This window comes from Crocodylus porosus, unplaced genomic scaffold (assembly GCF_001723895.1).
Source record: "Crocodylus porosus isolate Cpor-Errol unplaced genomic scaffold, CroPor_comp1, whole genome shotgun sequence".
NCBI classification, from domain to species: Eukaryota; Metazoa; Chordata; order Crocodylia; family Crocodylidae; genus Crocodylus; species Crocodylus porosus.
This window is the reverse complement of record NW_017728918.1, coordinates 25,238,011-25,261,894: the sequence shown is the minus strand read 5'-3', so window position 1 is coordinate 25,261,894 and position 23,884 is coordinate 25,238,011. Positions and strand designations below refer to the sequence as shown.

At 40.3% G+C, this 23,884-nt stretch overlaps 1 protein-coding gene across 2 annotated transcripts in view; it reads right to left on the bottom strand.

The window, feature by feature from the left end:
* Nucleotides 1-23,884, bottom strand: part of NOL10 (nucleolar protein 10) — a 72,075-nt gene that overhangs the window by 11,889 nt on the left and 36,302 nt on the right. The window contains exons 14-19 of one of the 2 annotated variants that reach the window (XM_019537406.1): nucleotides 11,057-11,183; nucleotides 7,779-7,858; nucleotides 7,542-7,640; nucleotides 6,451-6,540; nucleotides 2,481-2,654; nucleotides 1,895-2,142 (exon numbers count right to left, since the gene is read on the bottom strand). In XM_019537406.1, the coding sequence (XP_019392951.1) occupies nucleotides 1,895-2,142; nucleotides 2,481-2,654; nucleotides 6,451-6,540; nucleotides 7,542-7,640; nucleotides 7,779-7,858; nucleotides 11,057-11,183 (818 nt within the window). Of the gene's footprint in view, nucleotides 1-1,894; nucleotides 2,146-2,480; nucleotides 2,655-6,450; nucleotides 6,541-7,541; nucleotides 7,641-7,778; nucleotides 7,859-11,056; nucleotides 11,184-23,884 lie in introns of both variants that reach the window. The other variant, XM_019537407.1, reaches the window with a different exon arrangement.

Here is a 23,884-nt window from a genome sequence, read left to right as displayed (position 1 = left end):
GCTGGCTCCTACCCTGGGGGTCTTTAAGAGGAGGCTAGACGAACACCTTGCTGGGGCCGTTTGACCCCAGTACTCTTTCCTGCCATGGGAGGGGGTCGGACTTGATGATCTGCTCAGGTCCCTTCCTACCCTACTAACTATGAAACACATGCACGCAATTTTTTTTTTTTTAAGTAATGTCCACAGTGAGAGGGCTCCTTTGCTTACATTAATTACTGCTGAGTGTTTCAGGCCCTTCTTTAAAGTTCATTTACCAAATCTTTCATTCTGCTTGTTGAGTTAAAGCCCCTATGTTTGTGATCACGAATCCAGGTTTTCCATTTTGCATGGGGAAATGGAGAAAAATGCAGATTTTTCATTTTAACAGAGCAACCAAGTTTTGCAACAAGCTCTCTGCAGGATGGCAGAGTTCCAGCCCACAGGAGGCTGGGAGGGAGCAGGAGAACAACAGTTAGGCAGGGGGTGCCATATGCATGTACATATGCTGGGGGAACTGTGGGGCCTTTCAATTTAAATCATAGATTTTGGGGTTCTTAAAATCAGCAATTTTGCAATTTTTTTTTATTAGGGAAAACCGGGATCCCTGCTTATGATACTTCCTCTATCCTTTGCCTTCAAATTATTTAGTGTCCCTGAAAGGTATAGGACATTAGAGGTCTTTAGATGAATTTGCTAAAAAGAACAGGTTGCAAGTTGGCAGGCATGCTGACATTTCTGGCCAAACGATGGAAATCACGGCACTGCGACAACTGGTCTGTTCTCTTTTTCAGGTAAGTTTTGAAGTTGCAATAGTAATACACATGTAAAATGTGCATGTCACCCTCGTTTGAGCATATAACAGCCTTGGCCTACAGACTGCATATCCCAAAAGAAATTTACAAGGAGGAAAAAAGCAGCCCTATCCTCTAGAACTAAAACAATCCCAAGTGTACTAACTCTGTAGGTAAGCCCAGAGAAGATTGTTGCTTTAGCTCAGTGGTTCTCAACCTTGTTATACTCAAGGCACCCCTCAGAAAGTGCTAGCTCCTGGTTTTCTTTCTTTTTTCTATGTTTTTGATTATGGAAAAATAATAGTACAATTCTTCTGTTGCAAAAAACTCAGACCACTTTTTAACGCTATGGATTCCAGTCTTAAATCTCTAGTTTTATCTTGTGACTCGTGTAGGTGTTTGCGCACCCGACAGTGCTATTGTTGCTTGGTGCCCCGCAACACCCTTAAGAGGATCTCATGAAATTCTCTGAAGCCATGAGACCTGGGCTGGGAACTGCTGCCTTAGCTGACACCCAGCCTGAAAGCTACAAATTAAATACGGGACTCAAATAAAAATCTAAATCTAGACTTCCAGCAGAGCACAGCAAAAACCTGCAGACTGGAAGCCAAAAAAGAAGCATGTTTCATGCAAAATGCTAAGCGTCAATGAAAAAAAAGCTAAAACCATGTTATTTTAGTCTTCTATTCCAATACAAAGAATGCTTTACTTAGTAAACACTGAGAAATCCTGAGGTATTCTACCATGCCTAATGAAGGGTCAGAGTGTGAATCTCTTACTCATACATATTATGCATGTAAGTGGGCACACTGATGTCAGTATGACTGTGTGTGAGCAAAAGTTCACCACTGAGAGGGAGGTATCTCCAATCTGGCTCAGAACAGTGAACCCTTTTCATTTAAAATACAGCACAGGAACTACACATGCCAAATGTGTGTAACTCCAGGGAACACAGATGCGACAACTGTGTTATTTCAAGTCATACCCCACAGTAAATGGGTCTGGCTTTAGAAACAACTATTTTCAAGTCTATCATGGAAGTTAAAACAACCTGGCCTACATGCTATAAAGAGCTAGCTGAGGATACACTACCCCAAATGTGAGAGCAGAAATGGTAGTCTTACTTTATTAGCTTTTGTTTTTTGGCAGAATCCTTGAAGCTTCTGAATTCCTCCCCTGCTTTAATCTCAAAAAACTGGGGTTTCAGTGATGTTTGCTGATCCTCCTTGAACCTTTCCTGCCGTTTAACTTTTTCCTCTTGGCGTAAAAGTTTGCGTTGTTTCCTGACCTCTTCAACCCAACCTTTTTCATCATCTGAACTCTCAGAACTTTCTGCATCACTTGGTTTTCCTTCTGGCTCTTCCTCCTCTTCCTGCAGACAAAAATAGTTACTCTAAGTAACAATTAACTCATTTTCTTTTTTAAACTATTTGGCCAATTAAAGCACCTAAAGTTGTAACTGCAGAGATTGCGAAGAATGTTAACAAATGCAATAACTAATCAAAGCAAAGAACAGTAGATTCTGCAAATGAACTGCTTTTACAGACAAACTAATATAGTCCATTTAAGTTTTAGATCTAAATCACACTAATTAGATTTTTCTCCACTGCTTTTTTCTCTTTCCTAGGTCACATAACATGAAATACTTGAACATTTATCACAGTTAATAATACAAACAGTGTATCATTCCAATCCAAAAGAATACTTTACCAGTTCTTGTGCTTCTTGTTGCTCTAGAATTTTTAGTTTCTTCTTTCTTTTTTCACTAATTTTAGAAACAAGTGGATTAAGCAGCCTAAATTCTTCACTCTTCTCATCCACCTGGAAATCTGGGTTCTCAAACATGACTTTAAAGCGGTCATCTTTCAGAATATTAGGCAGGTTCTGAAAAGGAATGAAAAACAAAAGCCAATTATAAAATTTGGCAACAAATCCTGATAATTGATTTTAGAAGTAAAGCTCATTCAATTGTGTGTTAGGCTTATAATTAAACAACAAAACAAGATGTAAAATATTTATTCTTTAGAACCCTTTTAAAACAAATGTAGTCAATTTAAACTGTGGGGCACTTTACTATTTATTCTAGTTCTATAAAGAAAATAACATTATTCTGAGCCCTTTGTAAACAAAGTATAGGAACTTTAAGCAGATTAGTGTTTACAATGCGTTACTGAAATATCTCAAATTCGGACGCATCTTGAAATATCTCAATTAATCAGCAGCATTTATAGGGCAACCCTCACCCTGCGACCAGCTCACCCAAATCAAACAAAAAAACCTAAACTTCAGGTCAGTGTTCTACAAAGACTATTCCATAGATATTTTATGACTATGTAAATAATTGTGACCTGAAGAAGAATATAATGCATTTGAAAGTGCACCTAAGTCTATTCCAACCATGCAGTTAGTGCCGTAAGATATATTAGCCACAAAAACCCTTGCCTCTTGCATATTTCCTGGACCATGATGGTGATAGCATCACTCCAACACTAAATAATTAAGACTTTTAAAAAGGGTTCTACATATATCTTATACATTTGTTGCCACTGCCACCACAATATATAGCAATTATGTCTGTGTTGATGAAAGCCTGCCCCAGCACCACTGAAGGCAAAAGAAGTTTTGGCGTTGACTACAATGGCAGTAGGATCATGCACAACTTGATTTCAAATTTCTACTTGTGTATTACTATACCTAAAGTGAAAAATTACTAAAGATTATTTTTATGTTAAAAATTCCTTAACTGAAGCAGCTGCAAAACTACTACCCCAAGCAGCTTTCCTAGCACAATGGTATGTTTTCACAGCTGTCAACAAAGGAAAGAAATGGTGAAAAGAGACAGATTTAAGAAAGGAATGCTCAGAACCTTACAGAAATCTTGTTAATTATCTAATCCAGAAAACACAGTGGAAAAACCAGATGCATCACTATACAAAACCAGATGCTCTTGGTAAAATTCACAAAGTTTCGGAGAAATATTCAGAAACACATATGAATAAACTATCCAAGAAGCTAAAGTGTTGCCATGTGGGAACAGACTCAGAAAATCTGCAGTGAAGATTCTAACCCTAGCTTTTCATTGACTTCTCTCTCCCTGCCATCACACCCATGAGCTGTAAACTCTTACACTCTGTCCCCAGATTCACAGATGTTAGGGTCGGAAAGGACCGCAGCAGGTCATCTAGTCTGACCCCCTGCCCTGGGCAGGAAAGAGCGCTGGGGTCAAACAATCCCAGCTAGGTGCTTGTCCAGTCTCCTCTTGAAGACCCCCCAGGGTAGGGGAGAGCACCACCTCCCTTGGAAGCCCATTCCAGATTCTGGCAACCCTTACAGTAAAGAAGTTCTTTCTAATGTCCAACCTAAATCTGCTCTCCGCCAATGTGGCCACTGTTCCAAGTTACTTCAGGGAGTGTCCTAGTAAATAGAGCATCTCCTATTCCCTGCTGTCATTCCCTGATGAATTTATAGGCAGCCACAAGATGAGGATATGAATTCCAACACTAAGCTCTTCTGCTGCAAGCTGATAACCTCACTTATATGAAATACAGCAAGCCTCTGTAAGACATTAGGAGGGTGCCAGGACAAGTTATATATCTTGTAGATTATGGCCCATGCCACAAAGTCTTCAAAATTCTACAAAAGTACATGATATGAGACTGATTTCAAATGCGTGGATTGTCTCTTCTGACAGATGTTAAACACTGCTATATATAAATATTTATTTAACACTACTAGAAATATCTTTATTTAACATCTAGTTGAGTATAAGGCAGTTTTGGTATCAGCTGTACAACAGTTATGGCAGCATAAAAGAATAGACAGCTTGGGGAATTTTAGGAAGAGGAATTAAGTACAGAATAAAAAGATTCTATTAAATCATTAAGGAAGTATACTATCTCTTCCTCTAGTAATGGACAACTCTTAACATATTATGGAAACTATCATGAAACAAATAATCAATAAAAAGGGGGGTTTTTTTTAGTACTTTGCTGTTAACCAAGTGTGTAGAGTTTCTGTATTCCTCTTTTTCCATAATTCATTTCCTCAGCGAGTGCTTCTTCTTTACCAGCACTGATAGTCATGAAAAAAAGAAAAAACTCCCAGCACTTTACTAGAAGAGGTAGCATGTTGATTCAACCCAGCTTCTCAGGCTAAGGACTAATATTAAAAGAAGCTGGAGCCTGAATTGATCCAATCTTTGCAGGTTAGTCTAACCTGCCTATATTGAATCAATTTGCAAGTGAACAGACATTCGCTCTGACTCGAAAAATGTGGGCACATGCATGCAGTGGCATGGACCAGAACCAGGGCCCACCTGGCGCTTCCCCCTTGCTGCTGCAAGGGCAGGGGCGGAGGAGTGGCCAAACACTGGTTGGCATGCCCCCCTGAGGGAAAGGGGGCAGGAAGGGGGTTTATGCCCCTCTGCACCCCCTCCCCACCCCCACTCCTGGCAGACTGCTGCTGGGATCTGCCAGCCCCGGCTGCTGCCTCTGCTGCTTGCTCCCTGCGTGGGGAGAACGGCAGCATAACCCCCCTCCCTGCCCCCTCCACCAGACAGAGGGGAGAAATAACCCTCCTCCCTGTTCCCTTGCCTAAGGGGACCATGCCAGCCAGCATCTGACCACACACTTGCCATTGCAGCAGCAAGGGGGAGAACCAGGTGGACTCCAGCTCAGGTCCATGCTGGTGGGATGGGGAGGGGAGACTTAAACCCATTCCCTCTTAGCTAGTTCACCTGAGGTTAGTGCCAGGGCTGGCCACAACCACATCACTGAAGCAGGAAGTGTAGAAATGCCTGGCAGGTCTGTGTTGGTGGGACAGGGGAGGGAGTTGGGGAATAAACTTTTCCCTGCTGCCTTTGCCTTGGGGTGGGGGGGGGCGGGGGACGACAGACATCTGGCCACACCCCAACCCCAGCCCGCCCATGCTCCAGCTAGGGAGCAGAGGGACAGGACTAGCCCTGCTCCACTGGAGCATAGAGCACAGCCCTGCCCAGGCCTGCAGAGCATGTCAGGCTGCTGGGGGACTCTGATTTAACTTAACCAGACCAGGAAGGGGTCTGGGACAGAAGTTCCATAAACTAGTGTAACCTCAATCAGTTAAGTCTGATACTACATTCAGCCAGGTTTATCTCAAACCGGTTTCAGCCATTTTGAAACTGGTTTATGTGCACTGAACTTATGTTTTGTTATAGGTTTAAACCAGTTTCTGCTCTCTTAAACCAATTTGTGTGTAACTTCTATCCCTAGCCTCAGTGTCTGTATAGATCAGGTGCTCCAGCAGGGCTTTTTGGCACTTTTATCTACTAGCTGATTCAATCAGCTTTTAGACAAAAGCACCATAAAGCCCCACTAAAGCAGCCAATCTATACAGATGTTAGGCAAGCAGGGTCCAACTAACACGCTGCCTCTTCTGGGCAGGTGCTGTGCTCAGAATGGGGGCACATGGAGCGTAAAGGACATGGTTTTTTCCCCCCACATCTGTAAGCAGCCTATTGAACTCCCAAACACTGATCAACTCTATTGTAAAGCCATCAATTAATATAATATACACAGTGTTCTATAAAAAGACAAAATGTTTGTCATCCAAACACTGACCTACAGTAAATTGTTTATTATGTTCATCACTATTTCAGCGTTTCTGTTGAGTTTCGGAAACCCTTGAAACAAAACAGTTGTACCTTTTGCTTCCTTTTTCTAGAGGCCTCCTGCTCCTCCTCCTCTTCCTCAATCAGCTTGAGTGCCAGCTCTTTGTTAACTTTTGGGAGTTTCTAGTTAAAGAAAGAAAACTCATCAGTACATTGTTCCTTTGTGCAAAAGAACCTTAGATATTTTACCTATTTCACACTCATTACTTTAGCTCCAAGGACAAATGCACCTCTCAACATTGATTAAAACCTTCTACCTAAAAGTAGATTTACTCATCCAATACAACTAGGAACAGCACAATTAGAAATGTTTCACCAGAGTAATGGCTTCCCACACAGAGACTTAAGTTAGAAAACAGTCCTGTGATTGTTAACTATTCAGCCAGTAGGAAAGGAAAGGTCCTCAAAGCTGCAGTCTTCCTTAGAGATAGAGAACTCTGCACAATTAATGCTCTAATGGTCAATTGTGAAGTTGTATCACTCTCTCAGAAGAGGTCCTTCATCTTCAACCATATAAACTCTGCTATCAGGGCACCTACAGAGTTGCAAAATCCAGACAGACTTCCTGCTCACTGTGGTCCAGCAGTAGTAACTGAGGGTGAGGGGAGGAAGAGAGGGGGAAGAAATTGTAAGGGAAAGATATCTGTGTTGATCTGCTGAAAAAATTCTCAGGGATAGGGAAAGGCTGGCAGATTTTTACTTGATCTGAAAAGCCTTGTGTACAAGCATTAAATCCTTGGATGCCATTTTTAGTGTGCTATTTTTCAGAACTGAGCTGTATTTTAAGGGCTCAAATTATCCCCTAACCTCCAGGCTTACAGGTAGAATAGGAACTGCAAGTTTATCCTTAACTTATCTACTCAGTCTTGTTGCACTTTTTAACTTAAAACATCATCTTTTTTAAAAATAATGGTTTCATCTCAAGTCAGGATCCATATACATACGGATGCTACAGTTCCATGCAAAAAGAGGTCTATAAATCACAGCTACAAATTGATTTCACAACTTCAGCAAAAATCAGGATAAACCGAATAAATTCCTAGTGCTTTCAGGTATGAGTGGAAGTGCATATTCTCTATTAATGTTTTTCTCCAAATGTTTAATCATCATAAATAGGGCTCTACCTTGAGTTGAACTCTCTGTGCACGCGTTTCTTCTATCTTCTGCCTAATTTTCTCTTTTCGATATTCCTCATAAGCAAACGGGTTGACCATCATTTTCACCTTTAATACACAAATCAGAAAGCATTAAAATGGACAAAAGTAGCATATGAAAAAGTATGCTTTTCTCATTGCAGAGTATCCACAAAGGCAAAAATATATGACAATTACAAACAGTTGTAATGAATTAACCTTACTTACCTTATGATACAATCTTATATCCATGAAAAAGCCATGCATATACGCTCTGAGCATGGGTGATCCAATGAGATGAGTAAGGCCTGAAAAAAAGATTACAGAGAATTTCAGAAATCTGGGACCTAGATAAGTTCTTACACCACAGCTAAACTAAAGAATGAAGGCAAAAGAAATACAGTGTGCACTCACTTGTAAGATAATGTTCCCCTTCCCCATGAGCATGCGGTGGGGGGTCGGGGGACAGGGAAGCCTCTTGTCTTACATCCGTGTACAAAGCAGAACAGGAGGCAGATAGCTCCTGTGACTTTGACTGGTCTTTAGATTTGGTTGGGGCCAGAGTCAGATCCTCAACAACTGTCTGCTGTGCCCACTCCCCTTGCCCTCTGCGGCTTCTGGTCCCACCCACCTTACCACCATGTACAGCTTGGCTTGGGCTCAGGCTGGATTCCCTCCTGGACACAGAGCACACAGAAACTCCACGCCCTGCTTAGCCAATCAGCAGTGCTGCCACTGCTGCATAGCCCAACAATGGCTACGCTTCCTTGTGCTGTGCTCTGGGGAGGGCATACAGCCTGATCAGCATCTGATGGTAGGGAGGGGAGGAAGAGATAGAGATTGCAGGGAGTGATGGGGGCATGGGTAAAGAGGCAGAGACTGGGAATGGGGGCAGGGAGAAGAGGCAGAGGCTCTGCGGAACTAAGGGCAGAGGTAGTGCAGGTGACAAGGAGGCTGCAGAGGAAAGAAGTTGGAGGGGGGAGGGAGAGGACAAGGGGGCCACCTGACCCCCGCCTCCACTCACTGCTTTCTCTGTGGTAGCAGTTGGGGGGGAGGGGGTGGACAGGATGAATTCAAAACACCTCTCCAATAATTAGATTCTATACCTGAAAAATTATAACTAATTTATAAAATCTTCCATATACAGAATCTAATTATTGGGGAGCTGTCTTAAATTCAGGGTTGTCTTAGATTTGAGCAAATACAGTGGTATGTATTTGGAAGACTAAATCATCAATATTGCCATTCATTGTATAAAGGCTAAAGTAAGATCACAAACAATTCAGTTCAGCTGGCAAGGAATTAGAGTGACCTCATAATAAAACCAATTTTTTGGTGCCATAGTAAAGAGCCATTGTGCACTTTTTAAAGATTCTCACTAGCCTACAATCTATAGAAAGTTTTAAAAGGAAAACTGTTTGTGAGAAGGATACATGTTTGCCATATGAGTTTGGATCACAGTTACTAGTGTGGTATGTTGATGTTTTAATTAAGAGATTTGCCTTGGGTTACTACCTTTGAAGAATAGACATGCTGAAGTACCTAAACATATTATACCATATTAAATCATAAGCATGTCACCCTAGGCCCTAACCTAAATACAAGTGGAAATCTCTACATGAAAAACCAGTAATCTTCAGATAACTCTAAAGCTGACAGAAAGGTCTTTATGTGAAGTAAAACATTCCTTATTGAGCCAACAGTTTTGCCAATCAGTAAGTACTGATAAGACACAACTGCAGAAATAAGCAATTTTGAAAAGCCACCAGCCAATGCATCTCCAAAACCTAACTCCCATTCCCCCTTATGACACGGGGTAGGGGAGTATCCAACTTCACAAAACAAATCATGATACTGCAATACATGGAGTTGGATGAATCAGGTACCATAATGTGAAGATCACTAAATGTTATAAATGTGACTGTTCACTTGAAGCAACCTGACACAGAAAGAACCTGTGGGCATAAAGGCTTACAGGCCCTGAAAAGATTACCTCAAGTGACATCAAGTAAGATTAATATACCTGAACATCTATCTGAATTGTGAGATGTCCCCTGTAGGGCTGGTTTGTTAATTTGATCATCTGACTTAATCTGGACCATGGGAGAGTATACATTTAAAAGGCAGTACAGCTACTCCTAATTTATTCCTCTTTTAAATATTCGACGTGACATGAAAAATGCCAGGACAACACCTTTTCTGTGTGGATGAAGTGCTGCACGATAAGAATTTTCAAGGCTCGGGCTCTCACATTCAGGTTATGCTTAAGAGGTCAGATCTGGAGATAGTTCCTTCACGGGGACTGAGAAAGGGAGCAGTAGCACTGACCGTCTGGGGCAGCAGTGGGGAATTTAAAGAATTCTGTTTCAGTCATCTGGAACTTAATGTTGAGAAGGAGACAACAGAGAGAAAGGCCACGATTTTAGTTTGGCTAGAAAAAGACAACTGTGAAGAGTCATCTGAAAGCTCTCTCAAAGAGAAGGGAGTTGAGTGTGTGGTTGATTTTGTGTTCATGGAACAGATCACCAAAATGCACAACACCACTAGCAGCTGAAAACTCCTGTCAGAGAACTTGATTTAGCTGGTACAAGGTAGCTGAAATGCAAAACTGCAACTAAGTTGCTCTTAACTGGCTTTCTGAACCCTTTTCAAGTTAGAGAGGAAGACTGATCTGGCAGTTAAGACACAGAACTAGGATTCCATTAACCAGTTATGTGTTTGATAGCAGAGTGGCATAATATTTCCACTAATGAAAGCATCTCCTGGCAAGTGGATTTTTTTTGCTTACATACTTGTTGTAGACTTAGCCTTGTATTGTTAGACCACCTCATAAGGATTTAAAAATAAAAACAGCTTCTCTTCCTTTTCTATTTTTTTTGTGACAGACTCAAAGCACTTCCTCAAATGACTTAGATCACTAAGTATCAACCTCTTCCTCAGGAGTCAAGCCATGAACAAGAGGCTTTTCCATGCACTGGCGAAGATTTGATTAAATTAAGAAAATTAGATCTTACCCAAGGGGGACCAGCAGGGAACAGGAGAGACCCTGTTCTCCCAAGCACTACCAGGAGTAACTAGGAATAATGGCCATAAATTGACTGAGAGTAGGTTCAGGCTGGACATTAGGAAGCACTACTTCAGTCAGCTCGGATCTGGAACCAACTTCCAAGAGAAGTGGTGCTGGCTCCTACCCTGGGGGTCTTTAAAAGGAGGCTGGATAAACACTTAGCCAGGGTCATTTGACCCCAGCACTCTTTCCTACCCATGGCAGGGGGTTGGACTTGATGATCTGCTCAGGTCCCTTCCGACTCTACCAACTATGAAACTATGACACTGGAAAATGTTAGAAAGAACCACTTTGAGAAACTTTAACAGCCCCCTGTGTTACTTGTTCACATGGTGCACTGCAGACCTATATGTATCATGCAAGTACTTTAAAGCCAAACAGTAAAAATAAGGAGAAGAGAAAAGGGCCAAGGGATAAGATTTGGGTGAATAAGTTTTACCTAAATTTTCAAGATCTTTTCTGGTAACAAATTTATAATCGTCATATACTGTGCTCTCTGGATTCTCCTCCAGTTCTTCTGTCAAGTTATCTAAAAACGAGCACCATCTTGGGGCAGGTCCCAAAACCTAAAGACATAAAATTATGAAATTACATGTACTTCCTAAATAAATAAATATACAGCTAGCAGCTCCTTTGTGCTATGGTGCTGCAATACAAAAAGTAATTGCATACCTCAGAATCAAACACACTCAAAGAACAGCATGATAAGAGCTTTACTGAATCTATTGCTTGTCACGTGAGCAAACATCTCTGCAAATTGTTTTAGAGGAGCACTGTGATTTAGGCCTTTTAATTTAGGACAACAATTTAAAGGCTTCTTGTTTAACTGCTTTAGCGCATACCCAGTTTGACTGTTTATATATTATAAAAGCAAGCCTCAGAGATTAACGTTGTGGATACAATTGGGACCTATACTGATCAGCTGACTAAGCAGATTATTAAATTTATTTTGTTTTATTCACTTAATTAGAAACACCAATGTATCTCACATTTTTCTTCGAGTAACACACTATATGAACAAATCATTTTTAAAGTTATTCATTTAACTTAAAAAGTTACATGAGTTTAAGACACATAACAACAAAAGGACACAGACACATTACTTCATATTGTATGGAATTTTCTGAAGTTTTTCTACTAGATTGGGTGTCAAACTTATCCATCCCTCCTGTACCTCCAGACCACAGTGCTCCTTTGGGGCTGGTAGTAGATGTGGGGTGAGCAGTAGCAAGGAACCACAGGAATTAACACAGTTGTTGCTTGCCTGCTCTGCCATGGAAGTGCGACCCAAGCAGAGCTCCATACCCCAGATTTCCCCAGTGGACCCTGCTCCTACCCATCCTACCTACCCAGATGCCGATGCTGCTCTCTAAGCCAGACCTGGCCCATGGGCTATACAGTCAACACCCCTGTGCTGAAGTACAAACATATCTATCAATGTACCTTTCACAACTATGCCTCCACCTCTCAAATTAGGTTTAGCACTGTTGTTCACATCCTTCCTTCCCACCACACCCCACTATGAGATTGTGTGCACCAAGATGTACCATAATCACTCCCACTGTGCCAAGTCTATTATTTGAGTAGCTGTGGTAGCTTAGTGGAAAAAAGATCAACCCTCTGTGGAAGGAAAAAGGGAGAATCAATGGGAAAAAAAAAAACTGGGATATGATGGAGGTCTGTAACTCCTGCAGAGTAGAAGTTTTAATGACCCATTTTTGTTGTTGTTCTATCATTGCTAATAATGTGAATGGAAAAGAAAGTTACCAAAGATACGGAAACTGATTTTATTCAAAAGAATTTTAAATATAATTTGATTAAAAGTGAAACAGTTAGAATATTAATGACATACAAATAGTTTCTTCTTAAAATGTAAGTTATGTTGCTATATTAATAAGGTTTTTGCAAAAGGCTATGGAAGCATGTGACATTCTCCTCCAGTTAAAAGTGCTGTTTCTTCCCTCATTAAAAATGCATCATCTTTGAAGACAGCTATCCATTACAAACACAAGCAGCGTATTCCAGATGGTAATGGTCAGAATAGCAATAATGTTTCACAAAAAATAAGGCCCCGATGCAATATTTCCTCCATAAGAAAAAGTAACAATTCAGTCTAGCAGATTCATATATGGATGAGTTAATGAACTTTATATGTTTTCTTCAGCGTTCAGAAACTTGAAACACTCTTTTAAAAAGAAATAAAAATAGAAGTCAGACAACAACCACAACAGACAACCATAACAAAAATGGGAGCTCAAGATTTGCACTGGACTGGCACTGGTAAACAGACAGTAAGTTTCATCTAGATTAGATCTTCAGAAGCTCACACTTAAGTCATCTCTTAGAATTTGCAACAGATGCCTACTTCATCAACAAGACCAAATTAACCACATCCCTGTGGTTGTTTGATCTGGTAGTAAACTTACTCGATACATCAAGATTCAGCTGAATCTTGTCATCTTCATTCCTGTCAGATATTTTTGCCTATTTAGATCTTAAGTGTCTCCAACTATATTTCCTGTTTTTTAATTCTTCAAAGCTAAATGCAAGGCTTTTAATGTATTTGGATTTAATTCAAGTGACTAAATGAATGTTCCAACCTTTCATGCTCATTCATGAAATCGCTGCTAAATGGTACTTTATTTCCAAAACAATAAGAAAGGATTTTGCCTATATTCTTATTTTGCATACAACACTGTTGGTTTTTTAAGTTACTATTGGACTACTTTGCTTCTATTAGAAAGTGTTGCCCACTGACCAAAGTGTCATAAAAATCTTACTATAAATTTACCTACTAAAGAGTCTACCAAAATCAGCATAGGGAATTTTTGCTTATATATACACATTAAGCTCCCAAAAACCCTATCCTTGGCTGCACCACACATATGTGAGGCTCTCCATCTTTGACAACATTCTTTAAAAAAATCCATTATTGCCACACTCCATCCTCTCTAGCTATACTGAGCAAAATGTAGAAGTGCTGGTTTACTCATTAATGCCTAGTTCCTTCTGAAATACAGTGAGCCCAAAGACAGGTCATTCTGAAACAATGGACATTAGGATCTTAGCCCAGTTATTGAACTCATGGTAGTGTTCCCAAGGAATCTAACTGAAATCTCACCCCCATCCTGCTACACAATGTGACACCATTCTACTATCTGAATGGAGAAAGATGCATCAAAATTCACAGTTTGTCAACATGACATAAATTACAAATACACAAAAATTAAAAACCATCATAGAATGATAGAAAATTATGGCTGGCAGGGACCTCGAGGGGTCATCAAGTCCACCCCCCTGCTTAAATTTAAGCAGGACCATCCCCAACTAGATCATCCCAGCCAAAGCTTGGTTTTAGCTGGGTCTTAGAAGGATGGTGGTGTTTCTAATATCTAACCTAAACTTCCCTTGCTCCAACTTGAGACTGTTGCTCCTTGTTCTGCCACCTGCTACAATTGAGAACAGGTCTAGCTCCATCCTCTTTTGAATCCCAACTTAGGTGCTTGAAGGCTGCTATTAAATCTCCCCTCAGTCTTCTCTTCTCTAAATAAGCCCAGTTCCCTCAACCTCTCCTCAGATGTCATGTCCTTCAGCCCCCTCACCATTTTTGTTGCCCTTCAATGGACTCTGTCCAATTTGTCCACATTCTTTCTGTAATGGGGGCCCAAAATGAACACAGTAATGAAGATGTGGCCTTACTAATGCAGAATAGAGGGGAATAATCACTTCCTTTGACCTACTGGCCTCAATCCCACCAATGCAGCCCAGTATGCCATTAGCCTTCTTGGCAACAAGGGCACACTGCTGGCCCATTCAGGTTATTGTCCTCTGTAACTCCCAAGTCCTTTTCTGCAGAGCTGCTGCCCACCCAGTCAGCCCCCAGCCCCAGTAACGGTGCATGGGATTGTTCTGTCCTAAGTGCAGGACTTGGTACCTGTCCTCATTAAACCTCATGAGATTCCTTTTGGCCCAATCCTCCAACTTGGCTAGGCCCTCTGAATCCTAGCCCTACCCTCCAGTGTATCTACTACTCCCCACCAATAATGTTATGAAACTAAATTAAAAATAGTTCAAACTTTTATCCTTAATCTGACATTTCTAATCTAAGTTTAAGTTTGATATCTGCCACTTTATTAAAATTAAATGTGGCAAAGGTAAATCATTAAAAAAAACTAGAATCACTTACACTCAGTTTTATCAAAATACCACATTTCTGTATATTAAAAGAAATCCATACACATTGCTAGCAATTGTGGCACTTTTAAATACACAAAAGGAAGTCTGGAATTTAATTCCCAGGAAGTCAAAGGCAATGTATGCTCGACACCTACTTCCCATTACATCACTGAAAAAAATCTTGCTTTACAGTCTAACATGTACACCCTCCTTCCCCCCCAAATAAAAAAACCTATCCATTTTCTCCCCCAGACAGTCACAAAAGCAGAGAGAGATAGGATTAATTTCCATTGCAATGCCTACATTTATGTCTGACCAAAGAATTCTATATTTTCTATTGTTAAGATGATAAATGCAAGATAAAACATAATAGTTTTCTACTATTGAGCTGAGATATTCAGCTGCATTTTAAATACACCTGAAATGTGTTCATATATTCATGACTAAGAGTCTATGTAATTCGTGATACTACAGATTTCATGAAAAATGCAAAATGTGGGATTGGCTGTGAAATCAACTTAAAAAAAAAATAAAAAAATCAAACCTTAAAAATTAAATGTTGGCTCCCCAGTGGGAGCCAGCAGACATTGCTAATGCTGCAACCTGGCTTGGCAGCCCACTCAGGGAGGGGAATGCGGCGGCCTGAAGGGCAGCAGTCACTTAGATGAGGGGCACCTGGCTCCAGCTACAAGCAAAATAACTCCACTCACTCATCCTTCCTCCCCCTGCTGGAACACAGGTTTACCTTAATGGATTATTTTTATTAAAGGTAAACATAAATCAGTATTTCTAAAAACTTTCTGTACAGCTCTACATATAATTTACTTTGTTCTTCATTGTACGTGAGTACATCCGGGAAATATCCACAGAATTTGCTATTTCTACCATGACCAACCTGCAAAAATTGTTTTGTTTCTCTGCAATTTAAATAGACCCCTACTAATGACAAAAGGAGAACAATTCTAATGGGAATAACTTAACTCAAAATTATAGTAAATTTCTATAGCCTGGATGTACAAATCCTTGTATTTTAGTTTTAAAAGGCAATTAAACATTAAGAAGCTCATGTAATACAAGACTTGCAAGTGCTCCAGCTGCATGTGTAAACCTATATTTTAATAGATGTATTTAGTAGAAATGATTTAAAGAAAGCAAAATCTCTCTAGACTTCTTGTGAAAATGCTGTGTTGTCATCATCCCATAATCCCATTCCTACCTTTTCAAGGAAGTTAGCTGAACACTAAAATACAGTAAGGAATTATTTCAAGAGCAGAACAAGAGCTAGCTGTCTTGATATTTGTAACACTGGACAGTAACTAAAGTGTTAAATACTGTTTAATTAAACAATTTGATCATCAGCTCCACAGCTTCATTCAAGCCCAGACATGATCCCAATCTTATCCTAAACTCAGTTACTACACACAGAATTTAAGGATACTCAGCACCATGCAGAACTAAACTTCAAGAGACTCAAACAGAAGAAAGTTACATTTAGGAAGAAAAAACTATTATATTAATTATCAGTTTAGAGTACCTTATGATCCCTATACTACACAACTGAACCACAAGAGTTTTGTTACTGATTTTAGCGAGAGCAGGAAGGGGTTCAAAAATCCAATTGTAAAAAATGTCAAGTTATAAACATATAAAAGAGTTTTAAAGTGGCAATAAGAAATACCAAATTGTAAATGGATGCCATGAACATACATTTCAACTTCAACTTCAACAAAAATATATATCCATATCCACTACTGATGTATTGCAGTAAATATTATTATTATTATTATAATAATAATTATAATTATACAGAGTCTTACTGATCCAGCTGGAGAAACTGGGGATTAATGAAGGAACTAAAATGAATAAATATCTTGCTGAAGGGGAGGCGATAACTGTTTTTGCCGACAGATCTACCAGGCTGCAGGGATGTTATAAGCAGAGCCCCACCAGGACTGGACTTTGGACTGATCTTATTTGATACTTTTATTATGGCACAGGTTGTGGCAGCATGATAATGATATTTACTAATGACATAGCTGGGAGGAAATGTAAATAGAAAGCAGGATCAAAACACCTTGGTAAAAATAGATTCTCTCAGACACTAGAAAAACAGAATATAATTATATAAAAGGCACATGACACTGTGCAACCCCACAATTCAAAACCTTATCTTGAATAACTGTATACATTCTAGTCACTCGTGTTCAAGAATGCTGAATTCAACCAGAAGTAGCGGCAGAGAAGGACTACTATGATAACAGAGGTAACAGGCAATCTTTTTATGAAGTCACTGACAGAACTTGCACTATTTAATCTATTACAATAAACAAGCTTTCAAGCTTCAATAATGTTACTTGCATGTAAAAACAGAAAACAGCAGGTCTAAAATGAGGGAGAAGTACTAGATGATTCTGAGGATGTGGGCAGAGATTTGAGTGGGCACTGGCATTTTCAGCACGATTACTTCTCTAATTGCCCAGCAAAGGTTAGTCAATACACTTACATGAGTAATTAATGACTCACTTTAAAGAGCAAAGTTTTTGATGTTTTGTTCCCCCTTTTCTGAAGTTAGAGTGACAGGCTTGAATATGAAATACCTTTTAAAAGAAAGTTCCATCATAAGCAACAAAGGCAGAAGAAGAAATAACGCATTTTACATTGGAAACCTTTAATTTGTTTCTTCTTTGAAAGTAATTATATTAGCAAGTGCTGGCCTTGCCAAACTGCTCATCTCCATTTTTATTTTTAAACATTTAGAGTTCAATTGACAGCAGGGATCTAAACTTTCCACTCTTAAAGTACTGTGTTTAAATTTGATTTTAAAAATGGTGAAAACAAAGTCTACCCGTTTAGTGCAATGGCTGTAGATGGTTTCGAAACCTTTCTGTTTTCAAGTACAGCCAATGATTGTGAGGCTCGTTCTTTTACATTCCCTCCGAAGATCATCTCTCTGAACCAACACAGCAATCCATTTTTCCTTCTCTCTAGTACCTGTAATCAGGGAGTATCTCTTTAATCAACTCATGCTTCCAGTTATTACTATTACAGAGTTAGACTTTGATAGCAATCTCTGTCTGCTGCTTGTCACTGCTAAGACAGGTTGCATGTGTATTGTAAACAAACTACTAATGTGCGAAAATGTCTGCTGCCATATTTATAATGCATTAGGGGCTAAATGCGTCTCTTCTCTATTACAGGTAACAAATGCAAGAAACAATTCCACCCAGGAAAAACATGAAGCCTGTAAACATGTTGGCATACAGATTTTTATGAGCTGGTCTCCCCCACAGGTCTGGAAACTTGGCAGTGGGAGACCAGTGGCAGTGTTAATTGCTGTTCCCCTGCTGCAAAATCTCCAGACCCATGGGGAGCCCTGTAGGCCAGATTATGTGGTCCTGCATGCTAGATTACAGTAACACCCAGGGTCAGGCTAGCACACTGAATCAGACCTGTTGAGCAACTCTGTGGACCCATGGAGCTGAATGGGTTTAATGCTACTGGCTTCAACCTGCCATTTTGGCAGCCCAAGTATATGCTAACATATGTATGACATCTTCCCTCACCCTCCTCCCAACCACAACTAAATACATGGCTATGTTGTTTTAGGCAACCCACTGGGCCTCTAGTTAAAACAAGGAGGAAATCTCTTTTATATCCTCTCTTTTTAATATTCTCTTTACCTCCTCCAACTTTGAGGAAACATCATACAGACTACGAAGTTCTCTCTCTCTCTGAAAAACGATGTTACAACAGCAGTTGGCAACCTTTTCTAACCTGCAGGCTGGGTCAGAGATGGGTGGATGTTAGAACCCAGCCACTATTTTCCTTGCAATAACACTAAGGAAAAACTGCTCCCAGACACCTCTCTCCCATCCCATTGAAGCCCTACATCCATGGGCCACATCAAATGACTCTGCAAGCCAGATCCGGCCTGCAGGTTTCCAACTCCTGTGCTATGAAGTATTTAAGATACCAATTCTGTCAAGTGACTCTTAACCTCTTACCTTTCCATAACTGTACAAAGTCTTCTAAAAAGACTTCCTAATTTCTGGACAAGTTGTAAAACTTGACAAACCACCATAATTATCTGTTATGCTGACCTCCAATGAGACAGACCACTGGGGGACTTATAGGTGTGAGTAATCACTCATCTATAAGCCCGCAGGCCCCAGAGTTTAATTTTTCTCTTTTCCAAGACTTTACTCCTTGTTGCTGAATTTGCCGTGTTATTAGCTCAATGATCCTAACAAAAAAGAAACAAACAGCGAGCATCTGTCTATATTCCACCTTTCCACAATGAATCTTCATCAGGTTATGAAGATTTACTGCAAAAGTTTCACCAAATCAGCATTTTTGGACTTGTTCTCATCAAGCATGCCAAAAAAAGCTTCAGGCTCTTACTAAAAGCAGTTTTGATAATGTTACAGAAAAACTGCTGCAAGAACTTGTGTAATTTATTTAGCATAGTGTATAGTTTAAAATATCTTCTCTCACATTAACTGATAAAAAAGCATTCCTTTTATTAATCCTGGCTGATTTGGCTTTATAGCTGTGTGCCTCATAGCCTCTGATCTGCCACTGTTTTGCAGTCAGTTTATTATTGACAGGCTCAATGTGCATATATAGTGGGGGCATATAATGGAGGTGTTGCTCATCATATGTATGAGCTGCCCTGAGGAAGAGGAATAATGAAGTTTGAAGGCAGAAAAAACACTCCTTAAAACCTGTAAATAAAACCTGATAGAATCTCCTCTGGAGGCATTTTCCTTTGCTTCTTTCTTTTAATACATCACTTATTCTGCTAATGAGTTGGTGCAAAAGCTCTTTTAGATCCTCAAAGATTCCCACAATAAGCTCCCACAGTTACTCTTGCAGCCTAACCTCTCCTTCAAGTGGGAGATAGAAAACTATATTCATATAAAATTAATTAAATCCAATTTTTGGCAGGGAAGTTTTCTTGGGGTTAACACTCAGGCCAATCCAAACTAGCCCCCAAATTTTCTTTATAAATCTTCAAGACTAATTGGAGTGGGGGGGGGACTGGGGGAGGAGGAGGAAGAGGAGCAGGTGATTTAAAAATAAGCAAACAAAAAAACCCCCAACCCATGAACCACAGTTGTCTTGCTGTTCTTCCACCCCTTCTAATGCAGCTGTAGTCCTGTAATTAGTGATCAGTTTGATTAGTGATGTTCTGGTTTACCTTCTTCAAGTCTTAGTCCTAATCTTCAATTCTTGGATATAAAATAGAGACCAAACCTCTTGCTATTTCTCACCCCATTTTCTACATTGTTTAGATTTACAGGCCTTTACTTTTCTTTGAAGCAGCCAAATCCAGTAATCCACCGGAGGCATAGGAAAGTACAACTTTTTTTTTGTCTTTATACATTACTACATCATTGTTTTCTTTTCATTTGCCGAATATAACGAGCCATCTTGGTTCAACCACAGGAGGTAGAGGATTTTACTACTCATCGCAATCTCAGTCCTAACCTAACCTGAGTGTGGAAGAAATCTATGTATACCTGCATACTTGACAGCAAAACATTCTCTACCGTTTACAGTGGGTTTTCCATATGTTGTAAGAGTATCTCATTTATTTCAGTTTTTTAGGAAACCCAAAAGAAGACAGGAATGTTCAAGCCAGGAAGTAAAAGGGAGAAAAGGGGAGGCAAATGCAAGATCTCAGTGACTCCACATAAGATCAACTAAAGCAAAAGAGCAGCATTGGAGCCAAAAGAATCAGCCAGTGTAACATTAAGTGCTCCTTTTACTTCAGGAAAAACAACTGCTTTTGTTCCCTCAGTCTGCTCAGCAGCCAAGGCACTTACGTTTGTCCTCAGGTACGAGACTAGCACACACTTCACATAGACTCTTGTTACTGTTTTAACATACACATTGTGCAGTTATATACATTGGGTGCATAGAAGTACCAATCCTCCACAAAAAATTCTATTTTAGCTCTAACAAAATATACTACAATATTCACAGGAGTGTAAAGCCCCCAGCTCCCTCTCACTTGACTTATCATGGGAGGTGATAAAAAATTACACCGAGTACTTCTCTACACAGGAAATTTTTCACTGGCTACATCTAGGTATTTTAAGGCAAAGTAGCCTTAAAACCAACTCAGTAACTTTGGGGCTTTCAAGGGGCCTTTTCTGGGTTTACCAAGCGTATTGGAGAAAATCCTGTGTACATAACCTGTCTCCGTGTACACTCATACAGTGTGATACAGACATGAAGCCAACCCAATCCCCCTTTAAATCACCCCTTCTGTGGGCCATTTATTTTTATTATGCCATTGCTTGGCAAGGCTACATCAAGATCTAATCTGTATTCTTAATAAAAAGCAAATTATATTAACATACTCATGAAACCTGTGTTTTCTGGCCTACCCTGCAATTCCATGCATATTAAATCTCATTGCTCTTCCAAGTTAATGGTGGAAAATGTTTTGCTCTCAAGTATGCAGGTACACATATCTAGCACAGGGCTTGTCATCCCATGGCATATGTGCCACAGGTGGCACAGGCTGCTTGCTGTGTGGCACATAAGCCCCAGATGCTTATGTAAGACAAGCACCAGAATGGAAGCAGGTGGGCTCCAGCCTCCAGCTGTGTGGAACAAAGGAGGGTAGGAAGCTACTGCTAGAAGTGGTGTTAGGTATCACCTGGCACAAAGCTCCCACCACATTCTGGGCTTTGAAGCCTCACTCACCATTTAAACTGCAGCAGTTGTGGGGCCAGGGATTGATTAATGTGACTCTTGACCATGACCTGCCTACAGATGAAAGTACTGTAAGGTGGATACATGACTAGTTGGACCATCCTGCTCAATAAGTAATCATCAATGACTCAAGGAAGAGTTTGGAGGAGGTATCAAGAGGGGTTCCTCAAAGGTCTGTTGTGGGTCTGGTACTGTTTAACAGACTCGTTAATGATTTGTACAGTGAGATTGAGCACATGCTTAGCAAATCTGCAAACAATGCCAAGTGGGGTAGAACTGTAAATACTCTGAAAAGTAGGGCTAGGATCCTGAATATCCTGCATAAACTGGAAAAAGGTCTGCAATCAATCAGATGAGATTCAACAAAGACAAGTACAAAGTCCTACACCTGGGACAGAATAATTGCATGCACAATGACTGGCCTTGATGAGGACAAGGACCTGGGGGTTCCAGTGCTGAACACGAGCCAAAACTGTGCTTGTTACAAAAAAGCCAACAGCAGTCTAGGTTGTACTAACAGGAGTATCACTTGTAAATCAAGGGAAGTGATTCTTTTGCTCTGATGACCTCGTAGCTCAGCACTGCTCAGTATATGTATGTACTCCAGGTATCCCCCCACCCCCTACAAAGGATCCACATGCTAATCAATATACACCCATGACTGGAACTGGGTGTTCATGTCACAAATCCTGGGATGCTCCAAAAGTTTGCAACTTGGTCTGGCTTCATCCCCTTCCAGGGCAGAACCATACATCATATGCAACAGGCTGATAAAGGTGACAGAGGGATTTTGGGTGAACTGCTTGGGGCCCTATTTGGTGATGTTTGCCAGGCTTTTAAAGCTGAAGAGGAAACAGGAATTATTGGAAATGGGAAAGAAAGATGCAGCCCAGCTGTGGGACTAAACAGAAAGGCAAAATGCATGCGATGTAGTGGCTCACCATGACATGAAAAAAAGTCAATGCTAAGGGGGACTGCACTTAATGGGCATTACCATATACCTTACTCAGATGAACTGTACTAATCTATCCTTGTGGTAGAAGATGCTTACCAGTTGTAACTCCATACATGGTATTTAGAATGACTGAGTTCTGCCTGCTCAATCAATATGTTTTTTAGATCAACCGAGTTCTGCTCAATCAATATTATTTGGAACTGACCTGGCTAATTTAACCTGGCACACAAAATGTGTGTTTTGGACTGTCAAGTCTCTCTCCCTGTCCCCCTCCATACATGGACCATGTGTTTTAGTCATGCTCAATGTTGGCTATACTTAATCAACTTCACATTTGGTTTGCATTGCCAAGCTGAGTACATGCCGCTTTTGGCATCAGTTTAACGACAGACAGTGTATTTAATGAGATTTCGTTGCGTGTGATCATAAGATGAGCGGCTCTTGGTCCTCTTCCAACCATGGGGGAAAAATCTTGTTTTGTATTCCAGTAAATACAGTACTTTCAATACACTTGCAATAGTCTACATGGCATTCTGGAGGCTAACTAATTAACAACTGAAAAGTTATTTCTACAAGTCAGAGATAGAAATGATCAGGTCATCATGTCCTTCTCTCTGACAATATAGGATTCTCCCCTGCTGTCACCTTCCAATGTTGTACATTTTTCACTGATTTTTCTGTATCAGTTTTAAGCAACTATAACGCTTCAGTACTTTTTTTGGGGAGGCTATTCTGTAATGTAATAATAGACTTTATTCCAATGCAAGGAATATCAAAATTTAATCTGGGTATTGTGATGGAATTCCAAGTACAAGATGCAGTTTGTGGAGAAATATGATAGCAAGGAAGGGGCCATGTGACAAAGAATCAGGATTGCCAGCCCAGCAGTATGCTTCCTGCTTATGTAACTGACCAATTCAGTGGGGAATTTGGTAATGCACAGGTTTATGCTGAATGACTCCTACAACAGCTTAATTTATTCCCTCATAAATTCTAAAGGAAGGAAGACTGGCATCTGAGAATGGACACCTACTGCCTGATAACATAGGGAAGGAAGAGCCTGCATTGGAATGTCCATCTCGTCCATGAAGATAATGGAGAGGGCTCAAATAGAAACTGAGAAGCTACAAAAGCCTATTCATGCTACCATATGTAGCACCATCTTAGTGAAAACCAGCTTAGTGGTTTACAGTAAGTTATTTTTAATAGATTTTTATTTAAAAGTATAGTTTCACAGTTTCTAGGATCGGAAGGGACCTAAGTAGATCATCGAGTCCGACCCCCCGCCATGGCAGGAAAGAGTACTGGGGTCAACTGACCCCAGCTAGGTGTTCATCTAACCTCCTCTTAAACACCCCCAAGGTAGGAGCCAGCACCACTTCTCTTGGAAGTTGGTTCCAGATCCTAACC